At 45.2% G+C, this 23,171-nt stretch overlaps 1 protein-coding gene and 1 non-coding gene across 3 annotated transcripts in view; both read right to left on the bottom strand.

Annotated features, from left to right (window-relative positions):
• The window catches only part of Ntaq1 (N-terminal glutamine amidase 1), a 35,774-nt gene extending 14,309 nt beyond the window's left edge, over positions 1 to 21,465 (bottom strand). The window contains exons 1-2 of one of the 2 annotated variants that reach the window (XM_045143733.1): positions 21,329 to 21,435; positions 12,151 to 12,216 (exon numbers count right to left, since the gene is read on the bottom strand). In XM_045143733.1, coding sequence (XP_044999668.1) covers positions 12,151 to 12,216; positions 21,329 to 21,417 — 155 coding nt within the window. In that variant the 5' untranslated portion in view covers positions 21,418 to 21,435. Of the gene's footprint in view, positions 1 to 12,150; positions 12,217 to 21,328 lie in introns of both variants that reach the window. The other variant, XM_012949410.2, reaches the window with a different exon arrangement.
• On the bottom strand, positions 13,982 to 14,109 carry LOC123459180. The gene has a single exon (XR_006636082.1). It is a non-coding gene; the product is annotated as a small nucleolar RNA SNORA11 (small nucleolar RNA).
• Positions 21,466 to 23,171: the final 1,706 nt, after the last annotated feature.

The raw sequence follows: 23,171 nt of genomic DNA, 5'->3' as shown, positions 1-23,171 counted from the left end.
GCACAAATAGTAATAAAAGTGAGCACACCAGGGCTAAGGAGATGGCTTGGAAGATAGAATGGTTGTCACGCAACTCTCAGTGAGTGAGTTTGACCCCTAGACCCCACATGACAAGGGCTCTGTAACCTCAGTGTGCTTATGGCAAGAAGGGAGGCAAAGATACAAGGATTTCTGGGAAGCTCAAGAATGCAGAGGTGGCCGGGCGTGGTGGCGCACGCCTTTAATCCCAGCACTCGGGAGGCAGAGGTAGGAGGATAGCCATGAGTTCAAGGCCACCCTGAGACTACAGAGTTAATTCCAGGTCAGCCTGGACCAGAGTGAGACCCTACCTTGAAAAACCAAAAAAAAGAATGCAGAGGTGAACAAGAGACTGTGCATCAAAAACTAAGTGTAAAAATTGCCACATAGTCTCACTCATCTAACCTAAATCAACCCAAGATGCCTTACATACCCAGCAAGCATCTCGTGGACTAGACAGTAGGATGGGTGAGAAGGGAAGGGTGGGCAATGGAGGGGTGGGAAACACAAATCTAGACCCAAACGGCAATGGTACCATAAAATTCTACTCCCTAAAAGGCAGACCAAATGGCTGAACCCTCACCAGGCCCTTGAGGAACCACCTGAGCCACAAGACACTGGAGAGGGTATGATGAAGACCAACCTTAATCTTCTACAGCTTCCTTCTTTCCCTCTCCCCACCCCCCCTTTCTCTCTTTTAATTCTTGTATATTAGTTATCTTTTTCTTCCTTTTCTTAGTGGGCACCAACCTGTAACTCCCAGTACCAGCATGTGGCTATCATCCACAATGAGCTTTTGATCAAAGAGACCTTCAAGGTTCACTAAAAGAAAGATAGATTTCTGTCCAAGTATTTGATGACCCACCAAAGGTTAGTGGTAAGACCCTACTGCTGAAGACACTGTATGTGGTCGACATGTAAAATGAAATGGCATGGCTGGAAGCGGGAAGAGAGACAGTCAGCGCGTCTAGTGCCAGAAGGTGCTATATGGGCAACTGGGGGAAATGACCAATATCTGTTCAAGCATCTAACCTACTTAGCAGCAAACAACCTGTTGTGATGCCCACATAAGTGCAATAGTGGCACACAGCCATGGTGGGGAACCAACTGCTCTTGATTCGGCTAATTGATCCCCTCAGTAGTACAGAGCTGGGAAACAAGTCAGAACCATATCCAAACATAAGCCCACTCTCCATTATCAAGCTACCATAAATCATGGGCTACAAGAGGGCCTATACCTATTAAATTCTCTATAAAAAAAAAAGTAGGCTGGAGAGATGGCTTAGTGGTTAAGCGCTTGCCTGTGAAGCCTACGGACCCCGGTTCGAGGCTCAGTTCCCCAGGTCCCATGTTAGCCAGATGCACAAGGGGGCGCACGCGTCTGGAGTTCATTTGCAGAGGCTGGAAGCCCTGACACGCCCATTCTCTCTCTTCCTCTATCTGTCTTTCTCTCTATGTCTGTCGCTCTCAAATAAATAAATAAATAAATAATTTTAAAAAAATGTTTATAAAAAAATAAAAATAAAAAAATTTTTAAAAAGTAAGGGTTATCTCATTTGTCTGGTGCTAACTTACTCTCCATTGGAGAATCTCCTTCTCTTTTTCAGATAGATGTAGATCCTAAGGAGAGAGCCACCCCATCATACCTCAAAAGGGCTCCAGCTGAAACTAAGAAAAATTGGCAAAACAAGCAAGGGTGCTGTTTTCCTGGTGAACCCGATACCAGCACAAGGGTGAAGGAGATCAACACAGAAAAATCAACTCCTACCAAATCAGAGAGCCAGAGAGCCAGAGGCCCCCAACACGTCATCACTGAAGCAGACCAAAAATGAACCTAACATGGCTCAGGGAAATTGTGTGGAAGAGGGGGCAGAAAGAATGTCAGAGCCACATATTGGGTCATGATATGCAGAGACATTTACCCTACCCATAACTGTGGGCTAACTCCAGAATGCATGACCCATATACCTCAACAAGGAGGGACCAAAGGGAGGGGGAAAGTCATAGATGAGCCTAATAATGGTACCAAACTGACTGTATTTGCTGAATACAAAACTAATTAATAAAAAAAAAGGAAAAAAAAAAAAACTAGGTACAGCCGGGCATGGTGGCACACTCCTTTAATCCCAGCACTCGGGAGGCAGAGCTAGGAGGATCACCATGAGTTCAAGACCACCCTGAGACTCCATACTGAATTCCAAGTCAGCCTGAGCTAGAGTGAGACCCTATCTTGAAAAAAGGAAAAGAAAAGAAAACTAAGTGCACTTCCATGGAGGTGCCTACCTTTAATCCCAGTACTCAGGAGGCAGAGGTAGGAGGATTGCCATGAGATGAAGGCCACCCTAAAATTACATAATGGATTCCAGGTCAGCCTGAGCTCGAGTGAGACCCTACCTCGAAAGTACAAGGGGAGGACTCATCTGAACATGATCCTGTGACCTCCAGATGGTTGTGCAAGGCCCTGGGTTCAGTCCTCAGCACCAAAACACACACAAAGACCAAAAAAACACAATGGAACTAAGCACATAAATTATTTAAATATTTTTTAGCAAAAAGGTTGATGGTATAGGAGTCACACCAAACCAGCCTAGGGAGGGACATAAGCAAAACCACAGCAAAATATACTTTTCTTCTGAAAAGTGAAGGTATATGGGATTTTATCAGCTATAGCGGAGAAGCAGGACAGACCAAGATGTATCAGAAAGGAGGAAACCGGCCAGAATCTAGAGGCAGTGCTCGCAGCCCACGTGGGTCTGTGCACCCAGCCAGCCCAGCACCCAGCTGCTGCAGCAAAGACCAAAAAGGGGATTTTCCAACCTCATCACCTGAAAAGGAGACAACGGAGATCAGCTGAGGAGCTGCTGAAAGGAATGCAGTGGAAGACCTGAGCAGCTCCAATACAGCTCCAGGCTTCCTGCACTCTCCCTCTCCCATCCCCCAACCATCAGAACCTGGAACCTCCAGAGAACATTCAGCCCCTGAGGCAGGGCATCCAGCACAGCTGATCAGAGCAGCAGCTCCACAGCACAACACAGAGGGATCAAGGTGGGCACTCAGCATTGGTGAGATTGGAAGCCATCAAAAAAAATAATGAGGCCAACTGACCAAAAAAACAGGAACATAGGCCTGCACTGGAAGTGCTAATCTCTCTCTCCATGTCAGGGCAGGTTATGGGTTACATATTCATGGTTGGCTTTATCATTTTAAACTCATCTATATTTGGGGGTTGACTACTGTTGCTTTTGATGCTTTCAGATTCATGGGGCCTTTGTCTTTTTCCGCTGTCATTATTGGGAGCAAGGTAACAGATAACACCAAACACAACTGTAGTGAGTGACTTCAATACCCCACTCTCATCAACTGACAGGTTATCCCAGCAAAAAATAAACAGATATCTGAATTAAATAACGTTATGGAACAAATGGACCTAACAGATATCTACAGAACATTCCATCCAAATGCTGAAGGATATACATTTTTTTTAAATTTTTTATTTATTTATTTGAGAGCGACAGACACAGAGAGAAAGACAGAGAGGGAGAGGGAGAGAATGGGCGCGCCAGGGCTTCCAGCCTCTGCAAATGAACTCCAGACGCGTGCGCCCCCTTGTGCATCTGGCTAACGTGTGACCTGGGGAACCGAGCCTCGAACTGGGGTCCTTAGGCTTCACAGGCAAGCGCTTAACCACTAAGCCATCTCTCCAGCCCAGATATACATTTTTCTCAGCACAGACCATCTATTAGGACACAAAGCAAATCTTAACAAATACAGGAAAACAGAAATAATCCCTTATACTCTATCTGACCACAATGGGATTAAACTACAAATGAGCAACATGAAAAACTACAGAGCATACACAAATTCGTGGAGACTAAATAGTACACTGTTGAATGATGAATGGGTCACTGAAGAAATCAATAAATTCATAGAATCAAATGATGATGAGAATACAATATAACAAAACCTTTGGGACACAATGAAAGCAGTCCTAAGAGGGAAATTTATAGCCCTACGTGCCTATATTAAGAAATTAGGGAGTTCACAATTAAACAATTTAATGCTTCACCTAAAGGCCTTGGAAAAAGAAGAACAAGGCAAACCAAAAATCAGCAGATGGGAAGAAATAATAAAAGATTAGAGCAGAAATTAATGAAATACAAACCAAAAAAATAATCAATGGAACAAAGAGTTGGTTCTTTGAAAATAAATAAGATTGATAAACCCTTAGCAAATCTGACCAGAAGAAAAAGAAACAAAAAATTATAAAATTAGAGATGAAACAGATACCAAAGAAATTCAGAAAATCATAAGGACATATTTTAAGTATATATGGCACCTCTAAGTTTAAAAATCTGAAAGAAATGGATGATATCCTTGATTCATATTACCTACCAAAATTAAATCAAGATGAGATAAGCCATTTAAATAGACCTATAACAAGTACAGAGATCCAAGCAGTTATAAAAAATCTCCCAATTTAAAAAAGTCAAGGCCCAAAAGGATTCACTGGTGAATTTTACCAGATCTTCATAGAACTAACACCACTGCTTCTCAAACTTTTCCATAAAATAGAAGAGGAAGGAATTCTACCAAACTCCTTCTATGAAGCCAGTATCACTCTGATACCAAAAGGTGACAAAGACAGAACAAAAAAAAAAGAAAATTACAAACAAATCTCCCTCATGAACATAGATGCAAAAATTCTCAACCCAATATTGGCAAACAGAATACAAGAATATATCAGAAAGATCATTCACCCTGACCAAGTAGGTTTTATCCCAGGAATGCAGGGATGGTTCAACATACTCAAACTGATAAATGTAATATACTATATAAAGGACTGAAGGACAAAAATCACATGATCATCTCAATAGATACAGAAAAGGCATCCAACAAAATCCAACATCCCTTTATGGTAAAAGTCCTATAGGAACTGGGAATAGAAGGAACATATCTCAACATAATAAAAGCTATTTATGAGCTGGGTGTGGTGGTACATGGCTTTAATATCAGCACTTAGGAGGCAGAGGTAGGAGGATCACCATAAGTTCAAGGCCACCCTGAGACTGCATAGTGAATTCCAGGTCAGCTTGAGCTAGAGTGAGATCCTACCTCAGAAAACCAAAAGAAATTAAATAAGTAAATATATAAATAAAAGCTATTTATGACAAACCTATAGCCAACATACTAAGTGGGGGAAAACTTGAACCTTTTCCACTAAATACAGGAACAAGGCAAAGGTGTCTACTGTCCCCACTAGTTATATAGCATTGGAAGTCTTAGCTATAGCAATAAAGCAAGAGGCACTCATAAAAGGGATACAAATTGGAAAAGAAGAGATCAAACTTTCATTATTTGCAGATGATATGATTCTACATAAAGAGCCCTAAAGACTCTACCAGCAAACTGTTGAAGCTAATAAACACTTTTATTTTATTTATTTTTGACTTTTTGAGGTAGGGTTATACTCTAGTTCAGGCTGACCTGGAATTCACCATGTAGTCTCAGGGTAGCCTCAAACTCACAGTGATCCTCCTACCTTTGCCTCCCAAGAATTGGGATTAAAGGTGTATGCCACCACACCTGGCACTAATGAACACTTTTACCAATGTAGCAGGAATACAAAACACACGGAAATCAGTAGCCTTCCTATATACTAACAACAAACATGTGGAGGATAAAATCAAGGAATCTCTCCCATTCATAATTGCCTCTAAAAAAAGTACAGTACCTTGGAATAAACCTAACCAAGGAAGTAGAGGATCTCTACAATGAGAACTTTAAAACACTCAAGCGAGAAGTTGCAACAGACACTAGGAATAGAAAGACATCCCATGTTCTTAGATTGGAAGAATTAGTTTTATGCAAATGTCAATCTTACCAAAAGCAATCTACACATTTAATGCAATCCCCATTAAAATTCCAATGGCAGGCTGGAGGAATGGCTTAGCAGTTAAGGCGTTTGTCTGCAAAGACAAAGGACCCAGGTTCGATTCCCAGGACCCATGTAAGCCAGATGCACAAGGGGGTACATGTGTCTGGAGGTCATTTGCAGTGGCTGGAGACCCTGGCGCGCCCAATCTCTCTCTCTCCCCTCTCTTTCTGTCAAATAAATAAAATAAATAAACATAAAATATTTTTTAAAAAATAGTTATTATGAGCCAGGCGTGGTGGCACATGCCTTCAATCCCATCACTCGGGAGGCAGAGGTAGGAGGATCGCCATGAGTTTGAAGACACCCTGTGACTACATAGTGAATTCCAGGTCAGCCTGGTCTAGAGTGAGACCCTACCTCAAAAAAACAAAAAAAAAAAAAGATATTATGGAAAGGTATTTATTCTTGCCATTCTTCTTGTTTTTTAGCCCTTCTTCATTTTCCTTTACTCTCTTGTTTTAAATAAATTCCAATGTCATTCTTCATGGAAATAGAAAAGGCAATCCTAAAATTAATTTGGAAGCACAAAAAACCTCGAGTAGCCAAAACAATGTTCAGCAACAAAAATAAGGCTGGGGGTATCACCATACCTAATTTTAAGCTATATTGCAAAGTCATAATAACAAACACAGCATGGTACTGACGCAAAGACAGACACATAGATCAGTGGAACAGAATAGAGGACCCAGATGTTAATCTAGGCAGCTACAGCCATCTGATTTTTGACAAAAATGCCAAGAAATTCACTGGAGAAAAGAGCCTCTTCAACAAGTGGTGCTGGGAAAACTGGATATCTGTATGTACAAGGATGAAAATAGATCCTTTTCTTTCTCCATGCACAAGAATCAAGTCCAAATGGATCAGGGATCTTCCTATCAGACTGAAACTCTCAAACTGCTAGAGGAAAAGGTAGGGGAAACCCTTCAACATATTGGCACAGGTAATGACTTTGTGAATATAACCCCAATTGCTCAGGAAATAAAACCACTAATCAACCACTGGGATCTCATGAAATTACAAAGCTTTTATACAACAAAGGATACTGTGAATAGAGCAAAGAGACAACCTACAAAATGGGAGAAAATCTTTGCCAGCTATATATCTAACAGAGGATTAATATCCAGAATATACAAAGAACTCAAAAAACAAAACAATAAGAAAACAAACAACCCAATTAAAAAATGGGCTATGGGAGCCTGCAAAGCCAAAGGATCCCCGTTTGATTCTCTAGGACCCATGTAAGCCAGATGCACAAGAGGATGCATGCATCTGGAGTTCATTTGCAGTGGCTGGAGGCCCTGATGCGCCCATTCTCTTCCTCCCTCCCTCTCCCTCTCAAATAAATAAATAAATATTTTTTTAATGGGCTATGGGGACATGTTGGTGCATGCCTTCAATCCCAGCACTCAAGAGGCAGAGGTGGGAAGATTGCCATGAGTTTGAGGCCACCCTGAGACTACATAGTGAATTTCAGGTCCACCTGGACTAGAGTGAAACCCTACTTTGAAAAAACAAAAAATAGGGGGGGGGGGCGGGCTATGGGGTTAGAGAGATGGCTTTGTGGTTTAGATGTTTGCCTGCAAAACCTAAGGACCCAAGTTCAATTCTCCAGGTCCCACATAAGCCAGATGCACATGGTGGCACATGCATTTGAAGTTCATTTGCAGTGGCTAGAAGGCCCTGGCATGGCCATTCTCTCTCTCTCTCTCCCTCTCTCTGTCTCAAATAAATAAATCAGAAAAAAAAAAAATTTAATGGGCTATGGAACTAAGCAGAGAAATCACAAAAGAAGAAATACAGATGGCATATAAATATCTAAAAAATTGTTCTAGGGCTAGGGAAATGGCTTAATGGGTAAGGTGTTTGCCTGAAAAGCCTAAGGACTCTGGTTCGATTCCATAGGACCCACGTAAGCCAGATACACAAGGGAGCACATGCATCTGGAGTTCATTTGTAGTAGCTTTAGGCCCTGGTGCCCAATCTCTTTCTCTCTGTCTGTCTGTCTGTCTGTCTCTCTCTCTCTCTCTCTCTTTCTCTCTCTCTACCTCAAATAAATAAATAAGTAAATTCTTTTAAAAAAGTGTTCTACAGCTGGGCGTGGTGGCACACACCTTTAATCCCAGCTCTCGGGAGGCAGAGGTAGGAGGATTGCCTTGAGTTCAAGGCCACCCTGAGACTCCCTAGTGAATTCCAGGTCAGCCTGGGCTACAGTGAGACCCTACCTCGAAAAACCAAAAACAAAAAAAAAAAAGTGTTCTACATCCTTAGCCATCAGGCAAACGCAAATTACAACTACTTTGCGATTCTATCTCACTCCTTTCAGAATGGCTATCATCAAGAAAACGAATGACAACAAATGTTGGCAAGGATACGAAAAACCAGAACCCTTCTATACCGTTGGTGGAAATGTAGTCTGGCACAGCCATTGTGGAAATCAATGTTGAGGTTCCTGAGACAGCTAAAAATAGATTTATCATACGATCCAGCTACAGCACTCCTAGGTGTATATCCTAATGACTCTTCTCACTACCTTAGAGATATTTGCACAACCATGTTTACTGCTCCTCTATTTACAGTAACTAGGAAAAGGAACCAGCCTAGGTGTCCCTCAACAAATGAATGGAAAATAAAAAATGTGGTACATTTACACAATGGAGTTCTATTCAGCAGTAAAGAGAAATGAAATTATGAAATTTGCAGGGAAATGGATGGATCTGGCAAGGATTATACTAAGTGAGGTAACACGGGCTCAGAAAGCCAAATGTTGTATGTTCTCTCTCGTATGTGGATCCTAGCTACAAATGTGTAGCTACTTGTGTGTGAGCTGGAACCAAACATCGGTAGCAGAGGCCAGTAAGCTAAAAAAAAAAAAAAAAAAAGGCTATAAGGGAGGGAGGAGAGGGAAGGACTTAAGGAAGGAGATGGTATCGCATGTGTGTAAGTAGAAGAACAGGTGACAGGGAGGGAAATGGGCTAAGCAAGGCCAGGGGAAGAGACTGAGTAAAAGAAGAGGGGATCAATCAAACTTCAAGATATTCTGAACAAAATACATGAAAACCTACTTTTTTGGATAATGGCACATCCAGAAGTCATAGATTGCTACCAGAAATTTTCCAGTACCGGGGGTGGGATACCTTCTAGTGGGTTGCTGGCCAGGGAGGTCCCTGTTGCCTCCAAAACATCACAGGCTATTGCCAAGGCCCTTGGTTTCCCACTAGTAACAGATGGTTAAGACCCTATTGCTGAAGACTTCACATGAGTGGGCAGCAAGGTCACTGAGAAATCAAGCTGGGGCTGAGCTGAAAACCTTCTCCTGGTAGAGCAGCCAACTGAAAGCTGGAAAAAGCTGCACTGTATGCAGTCTTATGGGAGACAAAAGTCATCAGTGGTGAAAACAGTGGACACTGGAAGCCTCAAGTTTGGCCAGACAAGCCAAATGACTGAGCAGGTACAGTAGTGGCATGTCTGCTCTGGAAGAAAACAACTGTTCTCTAATTGGACTGGAATTGCCTAGTACTGAAAACCTACTAAAAAGTCTATGGTAGGGGAGGTCATGAGACTTAGGGGTATAAAGCCTGCTCTTGTCTGGTTAAATGCATATATTATGCTCACCAAACTGCTCTAAAAGCACTACATTTAATGTTCATATTCATGTACTAATGCTACTCGCACTTTTGGTTAGAGAAGCTGCTCTTTTCAGATGGCGAAGACCACTGGGATGATCCAAAAGCAACATAGTGCTGAGAAGAAGGGACAGAGTGTCCAGCACTGAAACATCTCTGTCACACCCTCCAGGGCCCATTGCAGAAGAGGTGGCAGAAAGAATGTAAAAGCCAAAGGAAGGGTACCACTCCTTACATTGCAACTGCCCAGACAGAAATTGGCCTCGAGATCTATGACCTTGCAGTGCCTAGCAATACTTTCACAAGACCCTCATAAGAAAGACTAATAGAGGGCTGGAGAGATGGCTTAGCGGTTAAGCGCTCGCCTGTGAAGCCTAAGGACCCCGGTTCAAGGCTCGGTTCCCCAGGTCCCACATTAGCCAGATGCACAAGGGGGCGCACACGTCTGGAGTTCATTTGCAGAGGCTGGAAGCCCTGGCGCGCCCATTCTCTCTCTCTCCCTCTCTGTCTTTCTCTCTGTGTCTGTCGCTCTCAAATAAATAAAAAATGAACAAAAAATATTAAAAAAAAAGAAAGACTAATAGAGAGAGGGAGGGGATATGATGGAGAGCAGAGTTGTGAGGGGGAAAGTGGGGGAGGGAAGGGAATTATCATGGTTTATTGTCTGTAAAGATAGAAGTTGTTGTGCCAGGCATGATAGCACATGCCTTTAATCCTGGCACTTGGGAGGCAGAGGTAGGAGGATCAAGGCCACTCTGAGACAACAAAGTGAATTCCAGGTCAGCCTGAGCTAGAGTGAGAGCCCACCTTGAAAACCCAAAATAAAAGAATAATAAAAGATAAAAAGCCAGGTGTGGTAGTGCACGCCTTTAATCTCAGCAGAGGTAGAGGTAGGAGGATTGCCGTGAGTTCGAGGCCACCCTGAGACTACATAGTGAATTCCAGGTCAGCTTAGGCTAGAGTGAAACCCTACCTCAAAAAACCAATAATAATAAAAGATAGAAGTTGTTAATAAGATTATACATTAAAAAATAAAAAAAGTTTTTGAAGGGTGATGAAGATGTAATTGGAAGAGGTTTTACACGCGTCAACATCCAACAGCCGGCAGACAGTTGAGACTCCTCTAGAAAACCATCAATAAGCTGCCAGGTAATGTATGCATATACACACCTGTCCAAACATAAAGCTCATTACCACCACCCCAACGCACAGGCCTGTTTGTGTGGAAGAAGTTTATAACAAATAAAGCTGGAAACCGGCATGGTGGTGCACACCTTTAATCTAATCCCAGCACATGGGAGGCAGAGGTAGGAGGATCATTGAGAGTTCAAGGCCACCCTGAGACTACAGAGTGAATTCCAGGTCAGCCTGAGCTAGAGTGAGACCCTACCTCAAAAAAACAAAAATAGGGCTGGAGAGATGGCGTAGCGGTTAAGCGCTTGCCTGTGAAGCCTAAGGACCCTGGTTCGCGGCTCGGTTCCCCAGGTCCCACGTTAGCCAGATGCACAAGGGGGCGCACGCATCTGGAGTTCGTTTGCAGAGGCTGGAAGCCCTGGCGCGCCCATTCTCTCTCTCCCCCTCTACCTGTCTTTCTCTCTGTGTCTGTCGCTCTCAAATAAATAAATAAAAATTAAAAAATAAAAAAAAGAAGAGATAAATGAATTAAGGAAAAGAAAAAATAGGGCCCTTAAAAAAACAAAAATAAAATAAAAACAAATAAAGCTGCGCTGGAAAGATGGCTCAGTAGTTAATGGAGCTTGCTTGCAAAGCCTGACAGTCCTGGTTCATGCATGTAGAATTTGTTTTAGAGCACCCCAATAAATCTTTTTTTTTTTTTTTTTTTAAGCAGGGTCTCATTCTAGACCAGGCTGGCCTTGAATTCATGGTGAACCTCCTACCTTAGCCTCCTGAGGTCTGGGATTACAGGTATGAGTCATCATATCTAGCTCAGACACCATAAATCCTAGTTAATATTGGTTCCATATTCACCCTAGGAATGAGACAGGATGCATGGATGTCTTGAGTAGGAGGGGGCCAGCTAGGAAGACTCAGGAATAGTTTTGTGCTATGCTAAGCAATTCTGGAGGTGCTCCTATGGGTGAGAGATAGCCCAAATCTCTCCATTAAGGAAGAGGTCTGGGCTTCTAGAAAGTTCTTACACAAACGAAAATCCATCTGATCGCTGTAAGTTCGAGGCCGCACTTCCAGGCACAGGGAAACCTTCAGTAGACAGGCCTGAGCTGCCAGGCACGGCTAAGGGACCCTGGGCTACAGGAGGCCAGTCCCTCTCCACAGCCAGCACACCTGAACTTAGGCTTCGCCCTGTGACCTTTGGCCAGTTGCCTAGGAAACTCCTTATATGGTATTAGCCAGTCCCTTTGCACAGCCCATCCCCTGTACCATATCTTACATGCTGGAATGTATGTCCCCATATGCTAACTAGGCATCAGCAAGCAACCCTGTACATCCAGTCCCCTTAGGACCTCAACTGCTTATAAACCCATTTCCCTATGGACTAAACCAAGCGGTTGGTTCAGAGACTGTCTCCCAAAAGGGATTCTTTGGCGCACTCACCACGGTTGCCTGGACACCTTCGGGGGATCGCCGCCGCCCCCAAGGACCCAGGATCCCACAGCCACCCTGAGATTACAGAATGAATTGCAGATCAGCTCAGGCTAGAGCGAAACCCTACCTTGAAAAACAAACAAACAAATCTATCTTCCCACATCTCTGCCCCAGGTGAATCTCTTCCTGTGCATCAGGCCTTTGGCTACTTGAAGCAGAGATCAGAGCCTGTCAAGGCAACGCTCAGCCCAGCGCAGGTGAGCAGGAACTGAGCTCCCCCCCCCCTCCACAATAAGCATGGCACTGCACTGTGTTCACGCTCAGCCTCTCTCGCTCCTGGCTTTGAGTCAGGAATCACACACACCTTTGCTTAGAACGAGCTTCACCCGCACCGCGCTCCTGGCATGGAGCTCAGTCGGTCAAGCCAAATTCAGTCATCTACACTTCATTACCTGAAAACCAAGGCATAAGCAGCATGCCTTGGCTTTGTCTCCCATCTCAGTGCTTCACATGATCAGACTTAAACTGTGGAAGTTAGTTAGACATCTACATCTTTTGTTGTTGTTGTTTGAGGCAGTCTCACTCTAGCCCCAGGCTGACCTGGAACTCACTCTGTAGCCCCAGGTTGGCCTCCAACTCATGGTGATCCACCTCCCTCAGCCTCCTAAGTGCTGAAATTGAAAGCTGTGTGCCATCCAGGCATGGTGGTGCACACCTTTAATCCCAGCACTCAGAAGGTAGAGGTAGGACTGCTATGAGTTCGAGGACACCCTGAGACTACAGAGTGAATTCCATGAACTGGACTTGAGTGAACACTACCTCAAAAAACAAAAAACAAAACAAAACAAAAAAGACCCACCACACACATCTACAGTTTTGTATAGGGTTTTTTGTTTTTTTTTTTAAGAGAAAAAAAAAACAAACAAGAAATCGGGCTGGAAAGATGGCTCAGCAGTTAACATGCTTGCCTGCAAAGCCTGAAGACCCTGGTTCTATTCCCCAGTACCCACATAAAGCCATTTGCACAAAGTGGCTTATGAATTTGGATTTCATTTTCAGTGGCTGGAGGTCCTAGAGTGCCAATTCTCTGTCTCTCTTCTGTCTACCTCTCTCTGCTTGCAAATAACATTTTTTTTAAAAACCTAAGAAATCAAAATGCTGGGCATGGTGGCACACACCTTTAATCCCAGCACTCAGGAGGCAGAGGTAGGAGGATCGCCATGAGTTCAAGGAAAACCTGAGACTACATAATGAATTCCAGGTCAGCCTGGGCTAGAAAGAGACCCTACCTTGAAAAACCAAATAAATAAACCTAAGAAATCTCCAAAGTAAAAGTGCTACTAACTACTTCAACATGACAAAAAAAAAGTACTGTTTCAATACAACAAATAACACACAAGGGCTAAACTTTTTTTTTTTTCTTAAAGAGAGATTCATGGGCTATGGAGATCACTCATAGGCTAAAGGCACTAGCTTACAAAGTCTGTTGGCTTGGGGTCAATTCACTAGAACCATGTAAAGCACACTGCAAAGTGGCCATGCATCCGTGACCTCAAAGTGTCTACAAGATCGGGAGGCAGAAACAGGAAAACCCCAGGCTCGGGGCCTGATTCAAAGGTGGAGCACAAACACCACACACCTGTGCCCCGACCTCCACACGCCTGCCGTGGGACACACACATAAAGAATAGTTTTAAAAGAAACTGATGCTTGAAAAAAGAGAGACTCGAGGGCCTGATTTCTAGCACACTGGACAGCCACCTGCCCAACACAACCCCAGCTTTCTCCCCCAGCAGTGCGCCCCATACCTGGATGCCATACAGAGGAACAAAGGAGACAGACCGTGTAGGGCATCTGCTCACAGGGAGAACACCGTGCCGTTTCCCTCTTCACAAAGACCCCAGATTCCTGTCAGGTGTGATGTAAACAGAGGAGCAGTTCTTTAGGCCCCCTGCTCTGAGCACACCCTCAAAACTTTACCTAAGACTTGTTTTGTTTTGTTTTGTTTTTGAGTTTGAGTCTCAGTCTAGCCCAGGCTGGCCTCAAACTCAGAGATCCTCCTACCTCTACCTTTATCTAAGTTTTAAGAAGACATCTGTCTGTGTGGCCTAAAGAAATTTTGAAGAATTTACTACAGACATCTTCAAGAGCCTATGAGGTACAAATGGCTGCTAACTGCTGACAGGCCCTTCCAACATGCTGATGAGCAGTCACCTTCCCCCTGCTGGGACAAAACACCCCACCCCAAGCAGCTGATGGAGGAAAGGATTTACTTAGTCTCCAGGGAAGCCTTATCAAGGTGGGTAATCTGAGGCACCAGCAGGATTTGGTTACATAGCTAGGTGGAAGTCACAGTCCTGAAGCTGGGCTTTAAAGGCCCAGGGTCTGCCCCAGTGGCACTTCTCCTCCAGCAAGGCTCCACCTCCCAAACTGGAACCACAGGCAAAGCACCTGAAGCTATGAAGGATGCTTTACTTTCAAACTACAGAGGCATCAGGGTTCAAAAATAGCAAGCATTTATTCTCTATAAAAAAGTAAGGGTTATCTCATTTGTCTGGTGCTAACTTACTCTCCGTTGGAGAATCTGCTTCTCTTTTTCAGATAGATGTAGATCCTAAGGAGAGAGCCACCCCATCATACTTCAAAAGGGCTCCAGCTAAAACTAAGAAAAATTGGCAAAACAAGCAAGGGTGCTGTTTTCCTTGAACAGGATACCAGCACAAGGGTGAAGGAGATCAACACAGAAAAATCAACTCCTACCATATCAGAGAGCCAGAGAGCCAGAGGCCCCCAACACCTCATTACCAAAGCAGACCAAAAATGAACCTAACATGGCTCAGGGAAATTGTGCGGAAGAGGGGGCAGAAAGAATGTCAGAGACACATATTGGGTCATGATATGCAGAGACATTTATCCTACCCATAACTGAGGGCTAACTCCAGAATGCATGACCCATATACCTCAACAAGGAGGGGCCAAGGGGAGGGGGTAGGTAATGGATGAGCCTAATAATGGTACCAAACTGCCTGTATTCGATGAGTACAAAACTAATTAATAAAAAGAAAAATAGCAAGCATTCAGCAGGACATGATGGTGTACGCCTTTAATCCCAGCACTCAGGAGGCAGAGGTAGGAAGACTGCCAAGAGTTCGAGGCCACCCTGAGACTACATAGTGAATTCCAGGTCTGCCTGAGCTAGACGGAGACCCTACCTCGAAAAAACAAAAAAGAAAAAAGGAAAAAAATAGCAAGCCTCCTACATGATAAAGATGCAAAAAGAGGGGCTGGAAAGATAGCTCAGTGGTTAAGGACGCTTGCCTATAAATCTTGATAGCCTGTGTTCTACTCCCCAGGACCCACGCAAAGTCCGCTGCGCAAAGTGGCACATTCATCTGGAATTCGTTTGCAGTGGCAGGAAGCCCTGACACACCTACTATTTGTCTCTACCTCTCTCTACTTGCAAATAAATTATATATGTGGATGTATATATAATTTTTTTAAGATGCAAAAAGAAAGCACAGAGGAGCCGGGCATGGTAGTGCACACTCTTAATCCCAGCACTGGGGCGGAAGAGGTAGGAGGATGGCCTTGAGTTTGAGGCCACCCTGAGATTACAGAGTGAATTCCAGGTCAACCTGGGCTAGAATAAGACTCTACCTCAGAAAACCAAAAAGAAAAGAAAAAGAAATAAACAGTGGGGAAAAAGAAGAAAGGAAATGGGAAAGGGAAAAAAAGGAAGCACAGAGGAATTATTAATTTGAGGGATACCAGAAGGTGGCATGGTAGAGCATGGTTTCCACCTGCATCCTACGGGGAGGCTGAGTTAATGCAGAACTCAGAAGCCTGCCGCTCCATTAGTAGGCTGAATACATAATATGGTGTGAACACATGCTGCTGTTTTTCTCAGCCATGTGTGAATGTTACACAGGGGGAAAAAGCATTTAAAGCCAAGAGTGCCCTTTTATTATTTTTTTTTCAAGAGCACACCTAATATTATGTGGAAGAAGCTTGTAGAATTTTTGTTTTGTTTTGCTGAGACAGGATCTCCCTCTGTAGCCCAGGCGGGTCTCAAATTTGAAGCAATCCTCCTGCCTCATCTTACTGAGTGCTGGCATGAATCACCAAGCCCAGCTCATGAAACTATTTTTTTAAGATTTTATTTTTGTTTTGATTTTTTGTTTTGTTTTTGGTTTTTCAAGGTACAGTTTGGCTCCAGCCCAGGCTAACCTGGAAGTCACTATGTAGTCTCAGGGTGGCCTTGGAACTCACAGTGATCCTCCTGGATTAAAGGCGTGCGCTACCAACACCCAGCTGATTTTTTGAAATATGGTGTCTCATGTAGTCCAGGCTGGCCTCAAACTAATAGGTAGCTGAAGATGACTTTGAACTTCAGATCCTCCTGCTCCGCTTTCCCAGTGTTGGGATTATAGGGGTGACCAGTTTATGTAGTACAGGAATCAAATTTAGGGCTTTGTGAATACTAAGCAGGAACTCTACCCACTGAGCCACATCTTCAGCCCCTCAAGAAACATTTGGCATTAAAGTCCTTGTGCTTGGAAACACTGGGGACCACAGAGAAACAGAAAGTGCTATGGATTTGTTGTGAGTTCTGGAACCTACTGAACCAGTAATTGGAAAATAGGGCGTGGTAAAAAAATAAACAAAAATTTTTAAAAATCAGGTGTAGTGATGACAACGTCCCCTGACTATCAGTTCATCATTTTTGGTAGCAAAAAGACTAACAAAGCAGCCGAAGTGTCACACTGAGCTTGATGAGAGCAGACAGAGGGGACAGAGCATGCTCACTAACATCTGAAAAACACAAAACAATATTTTATTTTATTTTTTTTTTTTTGGTTTTTTTTTAGGTAGGATCTCGCTCTACCCCAGTTTCAAGGTGGCCTCAAACTCAAGGTGATCCTCCTACCTCTGCCTCCCAAGTGCTGGGATTAAAGGTGAGTGCCTCCATGGCCGGCACCTTACATTTTTAATATTTACCAAATAAAAGGAAAATCAAAAATAAAAAGGCCAGGCATAGTGGCCGTATGACTTTAATCTCAGCACTTGGGAAGCAGAAGTAAGAGATCACCTGTGAGTCTGAGGCCAGCCTGAGAGTACATAGTGAATTCCAGGTCAGCCTGGGCTAGAATGAGACTACTTCAAAAAAAAAAAAAAAAAAAATCTTCAGAAGCTGAGCATGGCCACTCATGCCTATAATCCTAGCACTCAGGAGGCTGAGGATAGCAATGAGGTGGAGGCCAGCTGGGACTGGAGTTGAGTCAGCCTTGGCTATAGTGAGACCCTGCCTCAAAAAACAAAAGCATCTGCAAAAACAAAGCTAGTAGTGTTTGTTTGATATGCTCAGATGAGGTACAGCACTGGGATGTCTCAAGTAGGACATGTCTACAGACATGTTTGGTTGTCACAAGAGGGGAAAGAGTAGTAATAGCATCTACTACTAATAGTCTTACAAGGAATCCTCTACACATCCTACAATCCATGGGATAAAGAATTCTCATGTTGGGCTGGAGAGAGGGCTTAGCGGTTAAGCGCTTGCCTGTGAAGCCTAAGGACCCCGGTTCGAGGCTCGGTTCCCCAGGTCCCACGTTAGCCAGACGCACAAGGGGGCGCACACGTCTGGAGTTCGTTTGCAGAGGCTGGAAGCCCTGGCGCGCCCATTCTCTCTCTCTCCCTCTATCTGTCTTTCTCTCTGTGTCTCTCGCTCTCAAATAAATAAAGATAAAAAAAAAAAAAAGAATTCTCATGTTCAAAATGTCAACAGAGGGCTGGAGAGATGGCTTAGCAATTAAGCGCTTGCCTGTGAAGCCTAAGGACCCCAGTTCAAGGCTCAGATTCCTCAGGACCCACGTTAGCTAGATGCACACATGGGCACACACATCTGGAGTTCGTTTGCAGTGGCTAGAGGCCCATTCTCTCTCTCTGCCTCTTTCTCTCTGTGTCGCTCTCAAATAAATAAATTAATTAATTAAATAAAATGTCAACAGAAGGCCTGAGAAACCTTCCAATGGAGCAGAGGAGGCAGGTTCAAATGAGGTGGGAGGACCCAACAGAGGCCTTGCACAAATAAACCAGAGAGCCTAAGATACTCAGCAGATGGACTTTGTCTTCTGTGCTTACATCCCTTAAAATATGACCAACAAGCCGGACGTGGTGGCACACGCCTTTAATCCCAGCACTTGGGAGGCAGAGGTAGGAGGATCGCTGTAAATTCGAGGCCACCCTGAGACACCATAGTGAATTACAGGTCAGCCTGGGCTAGAGTGAGACCCTACCTCAAAAAACCAAAAAATAAAAAAATTAAAAAAAAAATATGACCAACAGAGTGATCTTGGACCATTCCACTGTGTGGTTTGCAAGTTCAGATCCTCAGAGGTAGAACCATAAGATCTACAGGTTTTAAAAAGCTCTTGGAGAGCTAGAGAGATGGCTTAGCAGTTAAGGCACTTGCCTGTGAAGCCTAAGGATCCAGGTTCAATTTCTCAGTGCCTACGTAAGCCAGATGCACAGGGAAGTGCATGCATATGGAGTTCATTTGCAGTGGCTAGAGGCCCTGGCACACCCATTCATATTCCCCCTCTCTCTCTCTCTCTTTCTCTCTCTCTCTCTCTCTCTCTCTCTCTCACACACACACACACACACACACACACACAATCTGTCCCTTTCTATCTCAAACATATAAATAATAAAATCCCCTTTAAAAGCTTTCGGATAGCCAGGTGTGGCAGCACACACTTTTAATCCCAGCATTTAGGAGGCAGAGGTGGGAAGATCACTGTGAGTTCAAGGCCAGCTTAGAACTAGAGTGAATTCAGGTCAGCCTGGGCTAGAGTGAGACTCAACCTAAAAAAAAAAAAAAAAGACTCTCCAGCATATTCAATTTTAGGACAGCTTTTAAAATATATATATTTATCTATATGAGAAACAGAGTGCATGAGTTTAGGTGCACCAGGCCTCATGCTGCTGCAAGTGAACTACAGACACACACATCACTTTGTGCATTTGGCTTTATGTGAGTATTGAGGAATTGAAGCCAGGCTATCAGGTTTTGCCAGCAATCACCTATTTAGGCTGGGGAGATGTCTTAGCAGTTAAACGCTTGCCTGTGAAGCCTAAGGACCCTGGTTCAAGGCTCCATTACCCAGGACCCACATTAGCCAGATGCACAAGGGGATGCACACATCTGGAGTCCGTTTGCAGTGGCTGGAGGTCCTGGAGCACCCATTCTCTCCCTCCCTCCTTCCCTCCCTCTCTCCCTCTGCTTCTTTCTCTCTCTGCTACTCTCAAATAAATAAATAAAAATTAAAAAATTTAAAAAGAGAAAGAAATCACCTTTAAACACTAAACCATCTCTCTAGCCCCTTAGGATAGCTTTGAGCAGTGTGAAGCCAGCCCAGTTAAGGACTTAACTAGGTCGAGTTAGACAAACAGGTCTATCTAGTAGGAAGCAACTGGAGTCGGCCCCATTGATGGCAGAGGGCCTGGCTGCAGGCGAAGGAACTAAAAGGAGACCATTCACTGAAGAGATGTCATCTCTTGTCACTTTTCCACCAGGTTGCTCCACTCCATCACACCAGCCTGCTTGCTGCTTCTAGAACATTCGCCCCATGCTTCCTTCTCCCAGCCTCTGCGCTTGCTCTGCCTGAAATGACCCTGCAATATACAAAGCTCTTATCCACCTCTTCTTCAGATCTCTGTTCACTCTCACCTTATCAACAATGTGTTCCTTTAATATCCAAGTATAAACTGGAATGACACACCATCTTTTCCCCGGTCCTGTTTTTCTCAAGCTCACCACCATACAAACATGGTTTCCTTATCCTGTCTGCTTCCACCGCTCTCAGTGAAATGTAAGACCCATGAGATAATGCTAGGGAATTTGTCATCTCTGCTCACTTCTATGTCCCCAGTACCTCACTCATTCTGAGTACCTAATGAACATTTATGAGTGAGTGACATGATGAACAGATGTTGAGGTTGAGACGTAATAGAACCTAGGAGCCAGGCAGAAGTGCATGCAGCAGACAGCAAGCACTCCAGGCATCACACAGAGGTTCCGTACCACCACTTAGTAGAAGTCTGATCTAGGGCAAACTTCAGCCTTGGCACTGGCAAAACGAAGAATCTGTCTCCAAAGCAGGGACTGAATCACGGGCCTCACATGTGCTCAGAGCTGAATAAAGCTTAGCGTTTAGTGGCATTGGAGAAGTGCGAAGTGGTAGCTTTACATGGCTCCGAAATCTTTCTTGAACTGGGGAAAGAAGTCTTAACTCAGGAAAGGCAGGTGTGGAGTGAAAAGGATCAAGGCTGGGGTGGCGGTGTGAGCTACAGAGGCAGCCTAGGACAGGGGAGGAGTGATGCCTCCAGCTACACTGCCTGTACACCCCTATTCCTACTCGGTCAAGCCGTGAAGCCTTGGGCAAATGACTTGTACCCTTCAGTGTTCTCATCTTTAAAACCAGGGTCAGAACAGTACCGACTTCTTGGGGTTACCGTGGAGCACAAATGCGTTAATTACATAAACCACCCAAAACAATGCTTGGCATATAGCAAGTATATCCAGTATTCATTTTTGCAAGTAAGCGTGTTCCTAAGTGTGTGGGGGTCAGAGGTTGATGTCTTCCTCAACCCCTCTCCACCTTATTTGCTCAGAGAAGGCCCCCTGTCTGAACCAGAGCTAGCCAGCTTGTACTAGGTACCCTTGGTCACCCCTCCTGCGCTGTGACTACAGGCAAGTCACTAGGGCCACTCCGCGTTTATGTGGGCGCTGCGGATCCTAACTGTGGTCCTCACGCTTGCCTGGCAAGAGCTTTATCCCCTGAGCCATGATCTCCCCCAAATGCACCCATTTATTATCACGACAACTTAGTGGTTAGGGGTCGTGGAATCTAGCAGCACATGGGCTGCATTCCTGTCCATTACAGCTGAGTGACGGGGGGGGGGGGCAAATTATTTCAAAAATCTCTCTCCTCTTCAAATGACCTGAGTTGCTCTGACCGCGCCCCACCCACCCGGCCAGGGCAGCAAGGCCCCCACACGTCCCCGGTGCCCACCCCTCCGCTCACTAAAGACCCCGGGATAGCGTCCCCGCTCCCTCCTTCTCGCTCAACCACAGACCCCGGCGGAGCCGGCCCGGCCTGCACAGCCCGGGTCCCCGGCCGCGGCCTCACCAGTAGCAGCTGTTGTAGACGCAGGCGTCGCGCGTGGGGCAGGCCGGCTGGTAGCGCGCCGCCGAGGATGCGAGGAAAGACCTCTCCATGGCCTCGGCCCACCCACACCGAGGAACCCGCTGGCGGCGGTTGGCGCCGGTTGCCCCGGCGGGGTGGGCGGGGGCGTGGCCATAGGAACAAGTGGGAGGGTCTAAGAGAAGATAGGCCGAGCCAGTCCCGGGTGGGCGGAGCCCCGGCTCGAAGACTGACAGTCCCGGGTGGGCGGAGCCTTGGGTGCCGGACTGACTGCGTATTCAGGGTGGGCGGAGCCTCAGGTGGAAGACTGACCGTCCCGGGTGGGCGGAGCCTTGGGTGCCGGACTGACTGCGTATTCAGGGTGGGCGGAGCCTCAGGTGGAAGACTGACAGTCCAGGGTGGGCGGAGCCCTGGGTGCCCGACTGACTGCGTGTTCCGGAAGGAAGCTGGATGGGGGCGGATCCGGGACACCGGCATGTGGACGCGAGGTTCTGGGGAGCAGGTGGAGCCTCGGCTCGGGCAGGATGGGGCGCTCCCGGCGGCGGGGTTCGGGGGGAGCCTGGGTGCAGGCTGAAGTCCTGTGCAGTCAGTCCCCAAAAGGTGGGAGTTGCAGCCGGGCCCTTTAGTGGCTCCAGCCTTTAATCCCAGCACTAGAGAGGCAGAGGTGGGAGTTTGGCTGTGAGTTTGAGGCCAACCTGGGCTACAACGATCCTACCCCCCCAAAACAAAACCAAATAAAGTGGGAGTTGCCGGAGCACTGATGCTTTTTCAGGGTGTCCCTCGTTGAGATAGCTAGCAGTGGAGGAACAGGATGAGAGCTATACCAGGCTTGTTCGTGACAGAGGTAGCAAGTCCAAATAGGATGGCATCAAGACTAACTTAATTTGTATTTTTGTAAGTCTGCATATATTGGATCGGTAAAATATGCTGATCTAGGAAGGGGAAGAAATTTAGCTAGGTATGATGCCCTTTCTTAAATTCCCAGCATGCAAGAAGCTGAGACAGGATTGTCATGACACGCGACCAGCCAGGGCTATATCCTTTTTTGGGAGGTAGCTGTATGCATAGTGCATGCAAGTGTGTGCAGAAGTATGTGCCCCCCGCACACGCGTGAATGTTTCTTTGAAATAGCCTCATTGACCCAGGAACCCCAGCAATTCTTCCATCTCTGACACACCCCTCACAAGATGGGTTATGGGCATTTGTGGCAGCGCCCAGTTTTTTATGTGAGTGCTGGAGATCGAACTCAGTCCTTCATGTTTGCATGGCTCTTCCCTCTAAGCCATCTCCCCAACCCCAAGGCCCTGTCATTAAAAAGAAGTGGGGGGGGGGGCTGGGGAGATGGCTTAGTGGTTAAGCGCTTGCCTGTGAAGTCTTAAGGACCCCGGTTGGAGGCTCGATTCCCCAGAACCCACGTTCAAGGGGGCACACACATCTGGAGTTCCTTTGCAGTGGCTGGAGGCCCTGGCACGCTCATTCCTTCTCTGTCTGCCTATTTCGCTCTGTCTCTCTCAAATAAATAAATAAAAATAACAAAATAATTGTTAAGTTTTAAAAGAATCTACATAATACCGTATAATATTTGTAATTGCTAACTGTCCGGAAGGAAAGACCAAATTATTTAAAAGTGTTTATCGCTAGCAAATGCAGGATGTGGTGAACTGTCACCTTACACTTTCTATATAACCTGAATTTCCTGTGTTCACAGTGGACGTGTGTAACTGATAAGGGAACTTCCCCTTATGAAAATTGAAATTCCTAGGTTGCTTTATTGACCACCCACAGTCTTCCACCTCATGAGTTACAAAGTCCATAAATCCTAAAGCTC

Source organism: Jaculus jaculus, chromosome 2, assembly GCF_020740685.1.
Source record: "Jaculus jaculus isolate mJacJac1 chromosome 2, mJacJac1.mat.Y.cur, whole genome shotgun sequence".
Classification (NCBI taxonomy): Eukaryota; Metazoa; Chordata; class Mammalia; order Rodentia; family Dipodidae; genus Jaculus; species Jaculus jaculus.
This window is presented reverse-complemented; position numbering and strand designations above follow the sequence as displayed.